The 17,064-nt window shown below is 41.7% G+C and overlaps 2 protein-coding genes across 12 annotated transcripts in view; one reads left to right on the top strand and one right to left on the bottom strand.

Annotated features, from left to right (window-relative positions):
• The window catches only part of LOC6542419, a 58,330-nt gene that overhangs the window by 11,805 nt on the left and 29,461 nt on the right, over positions 1-17,064 (top strand). The window lies entirely within an intron of this gene.
• LOC6542325 (mucin-5AC) overlaps positions 1-17,064 on the bottom strand; it is a 30,515-nt gene that overhangs the window by 8,147 nt on the left and 5,304 nt on the right. For 4 of the 10 annotated variants that reach the window (XM_015159740.2, XM_001968075.3, XM_026979749.1 and 1 more), the window contains exons 3-7: positions 5,770-6,326; positions 5,251-5,447; positions 1,424-1,916; positions 1,261-1,307; positions 535-978 (exon numbers count right to left, since the gene is read on the bottom strand). In XM_015159740.2, the coding sequence (XP_015015226.1) occupies positions 535-978; positions 1,261-1,307; positions 1,424-1,916; positions 5,251-5,447; positions 5,770-6,326 (1,738 nt within the window). Of the gene's footprint in view, positions 1-534; positions 979-1,260; positions 1,308-1,423; positions 1,917-2,435; positions 5,007-5,250; positions 5,448-5,769; positions 6,327-17,064 lie in introns of all 10 variants that reach the window. The other 6 variants (XM_026979751.1, XM_015159738.2, XM_026979753.1 and 3 more) reach the window with 4 other exon arrangements.

Here is a 17,064-nt window from a genome sequence, read left to right on the forward strand (position 1 = left end):
GCCTTTTGGTTCTCAGATTTTTAAATTCATTTTGGTTTTTAGTTATCGTTTTCGGTTGGGCTGGAATCTGAGACACCTGCATTTTACGAATAAAAGCATGCTCATGCGCACCTATATTTCGCATCACCTAACCATTATCTTATGAATAGTCATGCAATGTATGTGAGTACTTAATCATATTAAAAGGAAAAACAAAAACGAAATAAAGTAACATATGTGTCTAAACAGTCAGCATAGCTTTAGATCCTTGTCACGACGCAACGAATAGGTATACAAAAATGTTTTGAATTCCGATGCAACCTCGCTGATGCTGTAGATATCACATTGAATGTAAAAAATGCATAAGATTGCTATAAGAGTGTAACTGTGTGATAGCCAAAATTTTAAGCTGCACGTGGTATGTAAGTATGATATATTCAAGCTACACAAAAATCGGTTTATGACTGAGCCGCGACTACGTAGAAAGTCGCCTTTCAGAGATACTTTTGTTCAGATGTTGTTTCAGAGCGCGATTGAAATCGATAGGTAAAATACCTTGCAACTTTTGTTGTTGTTGTTGGAGGAAATGTTGATGTGGTTGTTATTGTTGAGGACTGTGTAAACGTTACAGCTTGTGTGGTGGTGTTGGAAATCCGTGCTTGGCTTCTGTTATGTGGCGGAGTCGACTTCGTGTTTTGCGATCGTGTTGGTGGAGTCGCGGTGCTCTTTTCGGTGTGACCCACAACATTGGCAATCAGGTCAAAGTCATCCGTATCGGTATGGGGCCTTGACTTGGCTCCAGTAAGTGTACGCTCGCTCTGGTCGTAGTCTTCTGCCGACCCATAGGCGTAGTCGACAGGCCCGCGCTTCGGAGCGTAGGGTGTGGTTAGCGTTTCGTAGTATGTCACAGCTTCCGGTGGGGATGCAGGTGTCGTTAGGGTGAGTGCGCTCGAGAGGCGGGCCCGGGTATCCAGTTTTTGTATGGAAACATGTTCTGCCCTGATGGATAAATGTATTGTGGTTGGGTGTATACGTATTGGCTTGGCGGTTGTGTACAAATTTTGATGCATGTGTAGTGGGAGTGTGTACTTTTACACTTGCTGGGGTTCTAACTAGTTTTGCGGGACGAGGTCTAAGGGAAACTTCTCATTGCAGGACCTTATATTGCTCTGCAAGGCTGACTGTTTTTGTGTGATTAAGTTTTTTCGTGAATGATCTTTTAGAATGCTTTTTGACTTCAAGAATTGCGCGGTTTCAAAGGATTCAATTGAAATTACTTACCTCTGCGGAGAACGTGTTGGCTGATCGTACGCATTATCCTGCTCAATCTAGAAAGACATGTAAATATGAAATGATCTCAGTATTTAAATATTGGTACGGTTTTGTGAATTGAAGCGGTAATTAAGTAACAGTATGAAAAATACTAATATAGGACTTTCTTTACCTGACCATTAATATCCTCATCATAGTCTGTGACGTACGTTGGCTCGTTGGCGAATGAGGGGGGCTTCGGAGTGGCCGAGAGCTCTAGGGGGCGATAGGTTGGGTGGGCCTGCTGTTGGCGTACTGTTGACTGATACTGAGGGGTAGGTGCTTGCTGCTGCTCCTGTGGCAGATGCTGTTGGTACTCTATATCCCTATATAAATCGATATCGTCATCGTAAACCGAATAATAGGATGAGTCATAGGTATGTGTTGGGGCTTGTGCCTGCGGCTGATGTTGTTCTTGTGGTTTCGCTTGTTGGAATGGTGTTGGCTGTAGCTGTTGTTGTTGATGTTGCTGCTGTGGTTGGTAGCTGCCCCCATGATTAAATGTGGATGCATTGTAGTAGTTACGATTGGGCTCTAACTGTTGCTGTGGAGCTGCTGGCGTGGGCTGTACAAATATATTAGCGGGTTGCGGAGTCCCTAGCGATGACGATGAAGGCGACTCAACTCTGTTCAAGTGGTTGTTTTGGTTGTTGATGATTTGTGAGAGTAGAGTTGTCGAATAAATAGCAAATATTATATACATTGGCAAAAATTCACAAAATGTAAGTGGGTATGGTGGTTTTCATAAACAGGAAAGGCAAATGTAAAATGAGATACAAAAAAATTAATTTTTCTTACAAAATAATGAGTACCAAAGATGAAGGATGGAAAGAATAATTGAAAGTGATTAGCACAAAAAATTAGCTGGGATTAGAGTTAGAGTTATGGTTAGAGTTAAAGAAGCCTAGTCCGCAACATTTATTTAGTCAACTGTACAGCTTAATAATTTCGTTACGTGGAATTGCTAGTAGTGGGTCTTATCGTATACGTATAACGGCGTTGCCGCCAAGTTGGTGGATCGGTGTAGAATATATGGTATATGTACATAGAACACTTGTTTTCTGTATTCACTAAATTCTTGTGTATCTGTGTAGCGGCACTTTATAATTCAACTATCAGGGATTTGTCTCGGCTCGTATAGCTACCTGTGTCTTTCTGGGCTTGAGCCGGCATGTATTGAGTTTAGTGGAAGGCCACCCGGATTGCTCTGCTTGCTTGAGCTTAAGACAACGGGAATGTTTTCGGTATGATTATTTATATCCTTTTGTTCTTGGACTGGTAACGTCGTCATCCACTTTTGTTGTCCTCGTATGCGTGGTCGGATTGTTGTATAGCGCACTCGAGTTGACTGCTGCTCTGTACTGGAGGAGGTAGGCCGTGGGTGGGCTGTTGGTCGCATACTGCGTGGAGTTGTAAGTACTTTGGAACTGGATTGTGGGATGCTGGATTCTGGGAGCTTGGGCAGCCGCTGCTTTAGCTCTTGGAAGATGTCACTGGGAAAGCTAATAAATGAAGGCACGTCGGCTTCAGCACTTCCTTGGTTCACCTGGGTGAAGCTGGGAAACGGACGTCGGGTTGTCGTTGCCTCCAGGAAGCCCGTCTGGAAATTGACTCGCCCTTTTCCCGGCGACTCAGTACTGGGACTTGCTGTGCCCAAAAGTCGGCGGGGAGGGGCCATGGTCTCGGACATTGGCATATAAGGGGGCATTTGAGATGGAGGCATTATGTCTTCATCCTCTTCGTAGTCCTCGTCATAATAGTCAACGCTCTTTATGGTCGTGGTGGTTGGCGTTCGCATAGAAGTGGTTGATGTGCTGTAGACGGGACTTTGGCTAGAGTTCCGCGCGTTGAGTTGGTTCTGTATGCTCTTTATAAAGTTTTCGTAGCCTTTCAGAGCCCTCATTGTAGTCGGAGTTTTTTGCGTCGGAAGTGTCGGCTCGGGTCTTATGCGATTTTTGGACGCTGCTGGGTTCGGCGTGATGGCTACCTGGGTGGTCGTAGCTGTGCTGTTCAAGGTTTTGGTACTCCCAGTTACGGGGCGACGATTAACCAATGGATTAGACACCTTTGTATTTCCGTTGTTGTCAGTACTTAGCTCTTTGAAATACTTGATCATCGGATTCACAGCCGGGTTGACACTGGCCAAATCGCTGTCCTTAAGATTGGCCATGAACTCGTTGATGTTAAACTGAAAGTTTGTCAGCTTTGACTTAGGCGTTGTAGTGGGCACATCGGTCAGCAGCGTTTTTGATGTGGTGACCGATTTTGTGAAAGTTTGGTAGGATTCTGGAATAGTGCTGTTGCTCGCGTAGCTTATGCCTACGGGAAGGTGTGAGAAGTCATAAAATGGGGATTGCAGGCGATTAGGTATTTTGTAGGCCAAATTTGGGGCAGATACCACGTTAATACTCTGAGTCACCTGCAGCGGCGTGACTGGGGGCCTAACTTTAACTGCAGAATGCCCGATCTGGTTTGGCGGAGCGGTGCTAAAGACACCCTTCATCTTTTGGTTAGCAACAATGTTGTACTGAAAGTAGTTGCTCTCTGTCGTGCTTTCTTGTCCGTTAGAGGCAATACTATACTGCGATACCAACTTTCCGGGATAGTTGGGATTAAAGGAGTCTTGACCCGGCTTTTGGTTGTTGTAGAATCCGCCCATTGTGCTGTACTGACCGTTTGGTGTAACCTGTTGTGAGAACTTGGACGGGTCTACTTGGGAGTAGTAAGTGGTGCTAATTGTGGGTACGGGTGTGACTGCTTGTGTGGGGGCCGGGCTTACTGGCTGATTGTTCAGACGGAAGTACGCAAAGTTATCACTCTGAAGGTGCTTGCGCTGTTCTTTAAGCTCCTTCAGCTGTTGAATCAGATAAGGGAGTAGGTCGCCAGCGTTAGAATTTTGCTGTATGTTGTTGGGCGAACGCGGACTAGTTTGAGCTGCACCGGCAGCTTCGTAGTAGCTCCCGGCAATGGGACGAAAGTCATCCTCTAGCGGCGGAGGTGGCAACGAAAGGTTGTACCCAGTGTAAGCCACTTTCTGGTTTTTCTGAGAGAGTGGACCAGCGGAAGCCAATTGTTGCTGCTGATGCACGTATGAGTGGTATCCGGGTAGGTGATTATAGTTAGGGTTGCCGTACGGCGGTTGATTGTGGACAGGATTGGGTGGCGTGAGGTATGGATTATAACTTCCAAAGCTGTATCCCGTTTGCTGAGGAACCTGCGCGGAAGGGTGTGCGTCAATGGCACGGTAGTTTTGGCCCGGCCACTTTATTGATGTATGTGAAATAGGTCGCAGCTGGCGTGGTCGTCTCTTCGACTCACCCGTGGCCACATCATCCTCGTCTCCATATCCTTCCATTAACTGGCTTTCTTCGCCAGGAATTTGTTCGTAGTCGAATTCCATTGCATTCTCGCTCTTTAGCTGACGGATTTTTGAAGAGTATTTACGCATCCCACTAACTGCCGTTGCATCATCGTTTAAGCGTTCTTGTGAACTGTTTGAGCTATTTGAAGTCTCAGTACAAACAGAAAGCACAATAGGACTATCATGCTCCAACACTTCGCTTGAACAATTTGAGTCGATGTGATTTTTTTCTGCTGTAGGTTCCTTACGGGAAACTTCCGTCCGCTGGGCACTAAGGTCGCGGCGTTTGCGCTGCCTACTTTTATGAAGTCGGTTGTGGGACAGTTCGAGCGTCTGGTCGTCCTGCAGGCTTTCGCTGTTCGTGTACAGTGTTTTTTCCAAAAGCGTTATGGTTGTCCGGAGTTTAAGTCGGAGTGTAGATGTGTCGGTGTCGGTTGGTGCAAAAAGATAGCGCAGTATGCGTTGTATGAGAGAAAAGAGCATGTAACATAATGAGTTGCATAGAATTTGGAGTTGACTAGCATCAATAAAGTAGTGTCATCGATTAGAAAGCAACAATAGTGAGATCTGAGCTACTTGCGGCAGGAATGACAGCTTACCTATAGGCGGTCCCAAAAGCGTAAGATCCAATTTTTCCAGTTTGAGGAATGGAGTTGATACTAGCTTGGTGAATTATACCATCGCGATCGCGTTGAACTTGACTAACAGTACTGGGTTGGCCTCGATATACTCTCTGCTGACGGTCAGACTCCTCTTCTTCCACAGGCGGCAACGATTCCTGTGCATCGGCATACAGCTAAATTACATAAAATATTTATATTTTGTTTCAGTTTTAAAAGTTCATTTAGTGCAAATAAAAATGAAATGCAAAATTATAAATCACCAAACTCAGAAAACTTAAGAACGAATAATTTGAGATATTTTTAATATTTTACTGCTCTTTCATTCACATATTCATAGAAACATAAACATACAATGTATCGAAATGGAATGGCAAACACAAATTTACACGAAAACCCTATGTTTATGTGAGTCTCTTCTCGTTAATTTTTTTGAAGCTCTCTGTCTTTACTTAAACACATTACTGAGGTAAGCTAGTAGTACTACCCCTGGCTTACCTTTGCAATGTCCTCCTGGGAGTCGATCAGAGGTTTTGGTTGGCCACGCGACGTAATAACCGGGTTTGGTGACACTCGCAACTCCGGTGGAGGAGGTGGAATATTCTGGACCTGCGCCTGGATTACCTGTGGAGGAGAACGATGGTACTGTGGCGGCACCGTGACCGTCTTCTGCGTGCCACCCTGACTGCTGAAAGCGGCTCCAAAGCGTACTCGGCTTGGCACGTGCTGTGCATGGGGTTCCCTTTGGTTCTGGGCCTGGCTTTGTGCTATGCTGCGCTCGGCGGATGTGTCCACCAACTCGCAGCCGACGTTTCGCGGCCAGTCGCAGGTCTGCAGGTCGTGCGAGTACATCAAGCCGCCAGTGCAACTCTCAAGAAGGGCTCCTCCAAAGACACACACGTAGTATTGGGTGCAATCCGATGGGTGCGGATAGTATCCGAACTCCTCGGGGCAGTCGAAGCTAGGACCATTGGAGGTGTTGGGCTTGACGTTGGTGCCGAAGCTGCGGGAGCTGGTTATGCGTGAGGGTCTTTTACTCTGTGCCTCGGTGGGTCCTAGAAAAAAAGACTATATTGAAAGGAATGTTTTGTTTTTTGGGAACACATTTTGTATTCACGTTCGCAAGTATGTATACAATGTCAATAGTTTACGTATTTTCTGCGCTATTTGGAGATTTAAAATGTTTGTTAGTGGAAGTCTCGGCATGCATCTGCGCATATGTAGACCTTTGCTCTGGTGCGGGTATTTACTACAGTCTGCTACATTGACCGAGTCTAATGATATATGTATTTACATACATGCATATGTACGTCGGAGGTAGACAATGAAATCCAATCACGTGCCAATGGTAACTGACCATGCAAGAGCGTTAGAGCTGCCAACAGCATGGATGACATTTGTATTTGGAAGCCCGCACTTGGCAGGACGGTCGCTGATTGTTTTCTGTTGGTTGTTGTTGGGTTTGTGGCGCTGTCGCTACCAATGCTATGCAATCGGACTTTCTGCTCCACTGAACAATACGATTGTGTGTGCTTCGTAATATATTTTGAAGCCAGATCAAAAGCTTAGGCTTGAGTCAAAGCGAGGCCTGACAGCTCTGTTGTGACGCAACGCACAGTAATTCGACCACAATCTTGGCTGGTTTTGTTTGGCATTTGTCGATTTTGTTCGCTTAATTTTCACTACTTTATTTGTGTGTCTAGGATTAGAGCAAATAACTACTTTAATTTATTGCAAGGAATACGCTTTTGCCTGGATATTCGAACCTTCAGCATATGGAGAAACATATCGAACACCGAGCAATAAACACAGAATCGAGAGCCTGACAATTCCGACCATCGTTCAGTTTCAGCTTGGTTTTTTCGTATGCTATGCTCAAAGTACACTCAAACAAGACATAAAACTTTGTTTGATGATGAACTTGACTTTCATGTCAGTCGGAAGCAACAATAAAACACGGTACTCATGGCCGTTTTAGTTGAATAATCAATATGCAAATGGTTTTGTATTAGAGATGATGAGACTTAAAAACCAATGAAGCTTTCCAATATTTTTCCCTGTTCGGTAAAAAGATCAAAGGCAACAGGGCATGGAAAGAGGTTATTCTATGTTTTGGTGCGCAAGGCGGTAATTTATGCACCATTTCATTAATGTCATACTGAGCGCTTGTCACCTATTAAACGATGAGTGATGATGCCCAGGGTGCGTTTTAGATGTTTCACTGCTGCCTGGCCCCATAACAGTAAGCAATCTTATTGCTTGAAAAAGCGGCATTTCAACACCGCCTCTGAAGCTATAAAATTGGTAACCGCCAATAGCATGGCCAAATTTAGACAAATGGCGCGAACCATTGCACTAATTGCCACCTCGTTCGGCACCGTCAACCGCTGCCTCGAGATCTTATTTATGTCATCCCTAATGAGCTATTGGACAACACTAAAGTTGGTAAAAGAGGCAGTTAGGTCAAACAACATAAAGCCTTTAAATAAATATATTTAGTAACGTTACGTGGATTTAGTCGGAAGACTTTTTAATATTTATTGTATTTATTTCACTTCTAATTACTTATAGGTAGTAAGTGTTTTTAATATTTATTATATTTATTTAACTTCTACTCATAAATTGGCCTTTAAGGTTCGTTTAGGCAAGTACGAATGGTGTAATTTTAATAACGGTCTTTATTATATTCATCATAGTAGCTGCCTGGCTGAGTGACTCAATAAATAACTCAATTTCCTTTTTTCGTGTTACGCGTTTGAACTTTTAATTAGACGTAGCTTGTTGCCGAAGTTTTTCGATTCACTGGGTGCGGTTCGAAATAAAAACCACACTCACCAGATGGAATTATAAATCACCTGGTGCCTGTGTGATACACCTGAGCCGAGTATAGAGTATTTGATAGTCATAGCGATAGACTATAGCGTTTATCCAGTTTTTATTTTTCATCGACTGCCCAAATCACTGAAAGGGGCACATCGCCAAAAGCGACCAATTCAATTGAGTGTTGCATTCCGAAATTACTCCGATTATGAAACGTAACCCATGTGTATGCTCGGGTCATGCCACCCTCACAAGCAAAGGGTTCTCAAATGTAAATGGTTAAAAATTTTAATTCAAGATAAATCATTACGTGCCACTAAAATAAACTAATGTTGGCTTTACCGTGCAGTAAAATTGCTGATATAGGAGACTTGGGTAGTCTTAGAGATAGTACGAAATAAAAGTGAGTAGCAACAGCGTGCCTAAGGAGAAACAAAACAGGAAATATCCACCTCTTACTCTTGCCCCACGCCCCTTGCCCGGGTACTTTTCTTTTCGTAGCTGTGGGCAACATTCAAATACTAAGCGAAGCTCCGGCATGGAGCGCTTTTTGACTGTTATGCAACTAGCCAATCGACTGACTTTATGTTGCCACTCATACTCGAACAATCGAAAATATACTTTCTACTGTAACTCTGCAGTGGCTTGGCTTACCTCCTAACAATTTTGGGGGGTGAATGCTCCAGTTTGCAGGCCCACCAAAAAGCTGTGTCGGCGGATGTACCTACTTCAAGCACAGCAGTTTTCTTGTTGCGAAGTGAACAGAGATCGCTCGGGTAGGAGGAAATTTCACTACATACATAATTTGAATTAATGTCTGCGTATTAGAAGCTGACACTGCGATCCTAATTTCGACGCTTGATCGTGCCCATATGCAGTTAATTGTTTGCTGCAACTTGGATAAGGGAACTTTCATCTTAATTTATACCTGCGAATATGGGCCCCAACAGCTACTATAAGGATTTATGACAAGGCAAATTAGTAACATATTCTGTTTGGGCTGTTTTTTTAAGAGACTTAGTCCAATGCAGCGGCCACCTGTACCATGTCAACAAGCAGACATGTTAAAAAACTAGACTTTGCTGGCACGCAGCATAAGTTGTGTGCGACATGCCGGCCAGTATGTGCACTCGTTATGACTGGCAATATGACTCTTGTGGCACACGTTATTATCAACTGGGCAACTTTTCAAAATGTTAATTGGCAGCAAACTTTCAAATTTTTTTCTATATATGTATAGTATTTGTATGAGCTTTCAGTTTTCCCTTGGACTGCTCTAAACTTCAAATGCGAAAGCTTCCTAATCTAGACAATAAGCTGTTCTAAGGATTCAAAAATTATTTCGGGCCGTAGTTTGCATTTGAGTTGCCTAAAAGTGAATGCTGGCCAGCATTGGCGACAAAGACCTCAAGTAAACGGACCCAAAGTGGGTCAAACCGAGAATGTTGCATAACCGTCAGATACACAACACGCTGGTGAACGAGACATTCGTGCTTGCTCCACTGTGTGAGTAAGTATCTGAGATCTTTTTGCTAGAGGCTGTAGCTAGACCATACGACTGCAACGACAGCGACAACGCTACATAGTGGTGCTAGGCCCACCACGCCCTCTTTAAATTTGATCACTTTCGCTTCGTGTAACTGCAACTGCGATTTATGTGCTGTGCAGTGTCCGCGGTTCGTGTGCCGCATTGGCAATAAGGCAGTCATATCTAGTGTGCTCTATACTAGCTAGCCAACCAATAAGTGGCCGAGCAGTGACTGTATCGAGTTTAAGTGGAGCACGGATTGGGTGCTACCTCAAGCTGGGAATAGAAACTTGGATAACTATACCAGCGGCAAAGCTGGATTTGCTTCATATATTCGAAACCAATTTTGATGTTGTAAATCGCTTCGAGGGCGATTCGCTGCTATTGCATGGTTGTCGCATTAAGTGGTACATAACGTTAGTTGGTTTTTGTCAAAGGCACGGCTTACGCTCCTATTTACATACATATGTATGTACATACATGCAAATATTGCAACAGTTTTTTCTGCTTTCCGGAATTGCTCATATTAAGAAATTTGATTTTTATAACCAGTTCAATAAAATAAGAGTTTGAAATAATTATAAATTGGGAAATTCCATTGGAGTACTGTTTTCCCACTGCCCTTGAATATGACCTATCTTGAAGCCGTCCTCACCTCGTAACTCATTCCTGTGAGTGGACTATTCAGTGCATTCAGCAAAGAAAAGGAAGCAAAAAATGAAAAGGGTTGGCGATGGTTGCAACAAATTGCAAAGTCAACAAGCGGTAGCAACTAACAACAGTGAGAATCTACACCGGCCATTTATAACGCTGTTTCTTGACCCCGCATATGAATCAGTGAAAAAAACAAGTACAAAACCACACCACCATTTCTTGACTGTCTATGTTAATGTACATATGTATGTATGTATGCGGTGTACTGGTACTTGGGGTGCACCGCTGCCGGTCGCTGGTATATGCGCTGGTATAATGCATGCTCCAGCGGATAACGGTTCGTTTAACTTCTTCGCAGGTCAAGGTACCAAAGTACATTCGTATGTATGTATCTACGTATGTATGTACGTATGTATGTACATCAGATGGGCTCCAGTGTTTATTGAGCAGCAACCAATTTTCGACAGACATAGAGCCATACAGTCATAAGACCGTTGTGGCATTAACCATTTTCCTTTCTCTTTAAATTTAAATGAATTTGATAAGCACCAGGGCAACAGTAGACTGCAACAATGACCATGCCGGCCTAGACCACTAATCCAAGCCACAGACAGGCCGTTTACAGCGAGACTACTTGATGGTGCCGGAAATACGTAGTTGTTGCCAGGCGTTTGTACACTTTTTACGTGCCTAATACCTTAGATTTTCTTTCTTAGGCAAAATCTTAGTATAAAGTAGCAACCGTTAAATATTTTAACTGATATACTTATTTATATTCCCGGCCAAATTAAATTAAATTTTTTTGTATAATAGATTGTAAAAGCTATTAGCAAAGTTTAGCAAAGGAATAACAAATGTCGTTTGCCATATCAAGCTTCCGTTACTGTTATATACTGAATAAGTTAGCCCCCTGGTAATGTCTTATAGTCTAAACATTGCCGAGCTTCTTGAAACCAAGGCAATCAGCTCAATTTCAACTTTTCAGAGCGGGCGTCGAGTTCCGCTTATTGTTTGACGCTTCCGCTTTTCACAAGCAATTTGAAAATAACTGTATAGCTAATATGCATTTTTAGCTTTCAAACAATTGAAACGAGAGGACGATGCCAAATTTTACATTGCTACACGCTGCCTTTGTGAGCTGCAGTGGTATTGTCATGCTGGCATTGGCGTGATGGCTTACGCTTCCAATGGCTTTTCGGTAGACGGTATGCACTGAAAGTGAATAATCCCTCCTAGTAACGATTGGATAGGAGGGGTTGTGTTGATTTTTAGGTGCTTTTATATACTTCAGTTCAGATTCAGTTCACCCGGAAAACACCCACTGCGGACACAGTTTTAACTATATGGTTTAACTATACGTCACGTCGTCTGGACACTAAAATCTTCCGCTTTGGAAAAGAATTTAGTTGAATTTCACAAACACAATACATAATTCAATTACGAGCGCGTCTGCGAGGAGAGCACGCTACTAAAGATTGGCCAGTTCGTGCTCACCAAAAAATAGGTAGTAGATAAGTAAGTATTGGGCTATCGAAAAGCACATGTGTCTGCGACCCACTGCGAGATTTCCTCGTGAATGCTGCTACACTTAACTGACTGTTCAAAGACTGCTGCGTGGGTATAGTCGTTCGCTAGCCCGGTGCATTCAGCGTTAAGAGCTGGATCTCCGGCCAGAGCTGGCATGAGGCTTAGGGCTTGTTGGCACTTAAATAAATACAGTCAAACGCCAGGCATTAATCGATGTCTGCCGTGCGAATTCATGCAAGTTGATGTAAGCACATGGCCAGGGCATTTGGAGGAGCTCTTATTGCAACCGCTGCCAATACACTTACTGCACGATATTACAGTTTGTTATTAACATTCCCGAACCGCAGTTCCAGGGTATGAGTAATCGCGTAAAAATGATTTTAATTTCAAATTCGCACGGTCGCAAACTCGGTTCGCTCCCGACAGTTTGCGGCTGGGAACCCCTTCCCTCTGGTCTGGGGCGTATAAAGCAGGCGTATTGTTTGGCAGCGGTATTTCTCATGGAAACCTCCACTTGCTTTTTTGAGAAATAAAAACTTTTTTGTATGCATTCAAAACTTAAACAAAAAAGAACGCAACAGTCATTTCCTCGACTATCAGTCAAGCTTTGGAATTTTCCTAGCCTCTCAGTTAAATATATCGATATTCTTAAAATGCCGAAAGAAAAAAAAAGGCCACCACAGGAAGGCCCCCAGTGTGGAAAACAAACGAATTCGCCACACCCAGCCTTGTCCAGCCCATCCCATGCTGGATCATTGGAGGCAAGACGCTGCGCTAACGAAAAGTAGTTGCTATACGATCGGCTTATAAAGCCCCACAAACATCCATTCACTGACTTATTTTAGTTTCAGAACAAAGGTGGTTTTTGGTTCTTAATTTTTATATGCTAGGCTATATTCTATATTTTCACATAAATTATGTTCTGATAAAAAACAGTTCATTTGATGAAAAAATTATAGCAATAAAGCCCAGACACAGCAATTGCTTATGCCAAATACAAATGCAATGACAGTATTCCTAAGCTGGTGACTTGGATTACAATCTAAAAGTGAACGTCGGGTCGGCTTATGTGTTGGTCTGGTTTAGGCAGTTTTTGGGTGTGCCTCAAAAGCTACAACGGTCTATAACTTTTCAGGCTCAGTACGAAAAATATACAAAACCTTTAGGTTATGCTCTAACAACTTATCGGAATTCGCCCAACTTTATTTTTATTATTTTTAGCATAGCATTTAAATGGTTTTGCAGCGCAATAACGATAAATTTACGTTGTGTATTACGATACATTTAAGACTTTTTGCCTATAGAACGGAAAGTAAAAGCCACAATTACAATACTACTTCAGTGCTTAAAAGTCGGGCTAGAAACTAATTCAGGGTCATTTAACGCCCTGGCGTGTCTGCCAGCTGCTGCGGTCTATAAATGGTAGCTTTAAGACTGCTTGTTGTGCAAGAGAACTTAACAACCGCCTATGTGCAGCTTATGAATAAAAAGCTATAGCCATTATGGTTTCTATGTAGACCTGCGTCGGCGTCTGGTCTGAGCTAAGCCGAACAAAGCAATGAAAATGTGCTTTTTTAGACAACGCAAACAATTATAACAGCAAAAAAAGAACAATGTCGAATAGAATTACATGTTGGTTTTAAAATCAAATGGAGCTGGTAATAATTGAGTTCAAAAGATTGGATTTTTCACATTGTTTTTACTCTTTCTTTACTAATAAATTTGAATTTTTTTATTGTGATTTAAAATAATACAGAGGGTATATAGATTTCAGTTTGAAACTGGTTTCTCAGTAAATTGAGAGTAGTTGGCTTAAAGGTCTGAACGGGTAAGATCAGATTACTAAGCAATATAGCTACCATAGAAATAATCGGACAAAAATTATTAATGCCCAGATATAAATTTGGTATTCATTTGATAAACTTTGGATAACTATATTATATGGTTATAGACGAACCGATCTTGTAACCGATCCAAAATAAAAATTATTAATTTTATTAGGTTTTTATTAAGCTCTAAAAACGTAAACTACAACAAACTAAAATTCAAGTCTAAAAAAGTCGATGTTGAGATCGTTTTCGGCTTGAAATCAAGAAGAGTTCTCATGAGAATGATTGGGGCCACAGAGTACTCTGAGCACAGCCGATCTCGATTTTTTCGTTCTTAATTTTTCTGGGTGTAATTACTGCAAGATTATATAAATCAAGATAACATGCACAGGCTCGGGTTTGACTCGACACTTTTCTAAGCAGGAACAATTGGATTTCTTTTTGATTTTGGCAAATTTGCTGAATAAAGACATACCGATAATCAATTGCTTGCGTGGCTGTACAGTCAGTTCCAGCTCAACGTGTATGCTCCGAAGCAAAGCAAAGCTAAGAAGCTCGAGGGAGTGCCCGCTCTACCGAACTTATTATAAGTGTCTGGTTGTTTATAAATAATGTGAACCAATTAAAACCAGGTCCCCACAATGTCGTTAAAACAGTTCACAGCTGCAGCTGCATTGGGGGTTTTCACTGACTACTCACAAGCAAGACAAAAGACCTGCGCAACAGTTTGTGTAAATGCCATCGTTTTTGCTTATGTATATATGTGTATGTGATTGAGTTGGTAGAAGGAAACGTATCCCTCATTCAAATCGTGGTTTTAAAGTTCTGGTTTCATGTATTCTTTGGTGATTGTTCTCGATTCTATCTACGTTTTGGTAGCTGGGAGCCAGATTTGGTTCTCTTTTTGTGACGAAACGATGTCAAGGCTGAGTCTCCATTCAACGGCTAAATATGGTAATGAGTAGAGCACTTGTCTCGGCTTGTGCAGGGCTTGTTCAGCAGCTTATGCCACTGAGTGTGAACTGCCTCTACATATGTACTATAATTAAATATATTAATCCGACCAGTTAAGATACAAAAATCGAATCAAACTGACGAAAAGACATGCCACGATGATTTACATTAGTGCTGTGACACAAAAAGTCTCCGCTAACAGCTTCAGGTGACCTTCACCTTTTGCAGCCAAAGAGTATATGTATATGAATCTTAAAAACGATTGAATTCCTGAAATCATTTTCATATATTTAACTAACAACATGGTGATCAATCACAACAAACTTGCCTTTTTTTTTGGACGGAATACGATTTAATACACGAAAATAGGCCACTAAGCGAGGAGCCCAGTATTTTAATGCTACAGTACTGTATGCTTAAATGCTTCGGCTCTGGAAGATGCCAATATGCTGACAGAATCGCCACCTTGTACTTCCTGTCGTTGAACTTGAACCGATGCGCCACGTTGGAAGGTAAAAGTAATCAGTAAAAGCTAGTACATATACTAGCAACAAATATACACGGCAAACGAACAAATATTGAAAAGCGAAAACAGGCAAAGCAATAAAGTGGCATTTTAACATCACCTGGTGACTGGTTAGCGATGGTGATGTTACGTGATAGCAAATGGTGGCCATGACACTGAGGATGAAAGTATCATTTGCTAACTCCTAGGGTTTCAAAAATCCGAAAACGCTTTTAGTAGTTGCAGTTAAACAATATATATTGTTATTTTTATTTTTTTAAAAAAGCGTACTCAAATACGACAAGGAAACCCTGAAAGCCTAAGAATTCAAGATAAGTGCTTCGATAAGTTTCGATTTAAGAAGCATAGGAACTGGGGGAAGCTCCTACAAAAGACATTAACCTAATAAATTGCGGTGTCTGCGTGTTGTGAGGCAGTTGAGTCTGCGTGCGTTCGCGCTCGGTACGACAAAGCTTAATTAACTGCTTTTAATCAAGATGTCTAATTGGCAATACAAACACTGTGAAGGCAACGATTATAACCAAGAGTCAAAGTCAAGCCACAAATAATCAAAACGAAAGAAAAAATAAACACGAAAATCTTGAAGAAATTAACAACGAAATTTTAGTAGCCACATATATGAAATATATTAACGAATACTTAAGCTTACCGAACGCTGATAATGCCAACAAAGTAATGTACAAAGCCAATTTTATGTGTGCTGATGGAGATGGTCTGTTACTGTTGCTCTTCTCCTGATCGTCAAGACGAATGTTCATTAGATGACGCATGTTAATCTATCATCTTTGAGCAACCGCATACTTTTTTTTCATTTGTACACATCACATGCCGCCTATATTGGGAATTTTTGATGATCCGACGTAAGTTCTTTTTTAGCGTATGCTTAACTTATGAGATATTTCTATCCGGTTTTCTCGATTGATTCGATCCACCAGCTTTAAAACTTAAACACCGATAAATTATGCGAATTTTATATTCGGTACCTGGCTATACCGCTTTGTAAAAGATTTAATCGCTGTGTGTTTTTCGTTAGGATCAGACAACAGAATTCAAGGCTTATTCGTTTTCATTAGTCACTAAAAAACTAGCATGGACAACCACTTGGGGAGCAAAAAAGCTTGGAATCAGAAAATGGGCTAAGTAAATAATAAACCTTTGAATAAAAACATACTTTTCCTAAATGCAGGTTGAAATATAGCCCACATCAGCCCAAACATGTCATTGATAGTTATTAAGTATAGACAAAGTGTAGACATAGGTTATCGGTGTCACATAAATAAATTATGCGCCTCGAGCTTGCTGTGGAGTACCAGGACATAACGCTGTCATTTCGGAGACCAAAGAAATATTGCTCGCATGCAATCAGACCAAAAACATCTCATAAAATACAAGTCAGGGCTGTACGCAGCACAAGGGTTTCCAATCTGCATCGCCTGTCGTACATGGAAAAAAATAGCTGGGAATGAAGTACATTGTTATCAAGTCCTACGCGATGTCGTCTTGCTGTTTATGCGACGCCTTCGGGCAGGGTCATAATAAATTTATCGCATTTTCGTGTAAGTAACAATTGAGACACTTTTATGTACTAGCAGGCGGATGATCGCTCTATATTTTGGATATACATTAAAAAAACAAACTGGAATTCATATGTATGCTTTTAAAATGAAATAATTTGTTTACATATTTTTTATTCTTTTAGCCGTTACTATAAGAAGTATTTGATAGTCTAGGAACTCGACTATAGTGTTCTTTTAGCTTTGGTTTTTTTTCTTATTGAATAATTTATTTAAAACTGGTACTCTATCTTACTAAAAATATATCAAGTGATCTACCGATATTTTACTTTTCATCCGGCTGAAATTTTTGTTTGACTGCGGCTGCCTCTAAAACACTATCGTTTTCCCACGCTAAATGGGGTTTACTGGACCACACCCTGTGGAATTACGAGTGCAGCT

The sequence above is a fragment of the Drosophila erecta genome, unplaced genomic scaffold, assembly GCF_003286155.1.
Source record: "Drosophila erecta strain 14021-0224.00,06,07 unplaced genomic scaffold, DereRS2 tig00000055-arrow-pilon, whole genome shotgun sequence".
Taxonomy (NCBI): Eukaryota; Metazoa; Arthropoda; class Insecta; order Diptera; family Drosophilidae; genus Drosophila; species Drosophila erecta.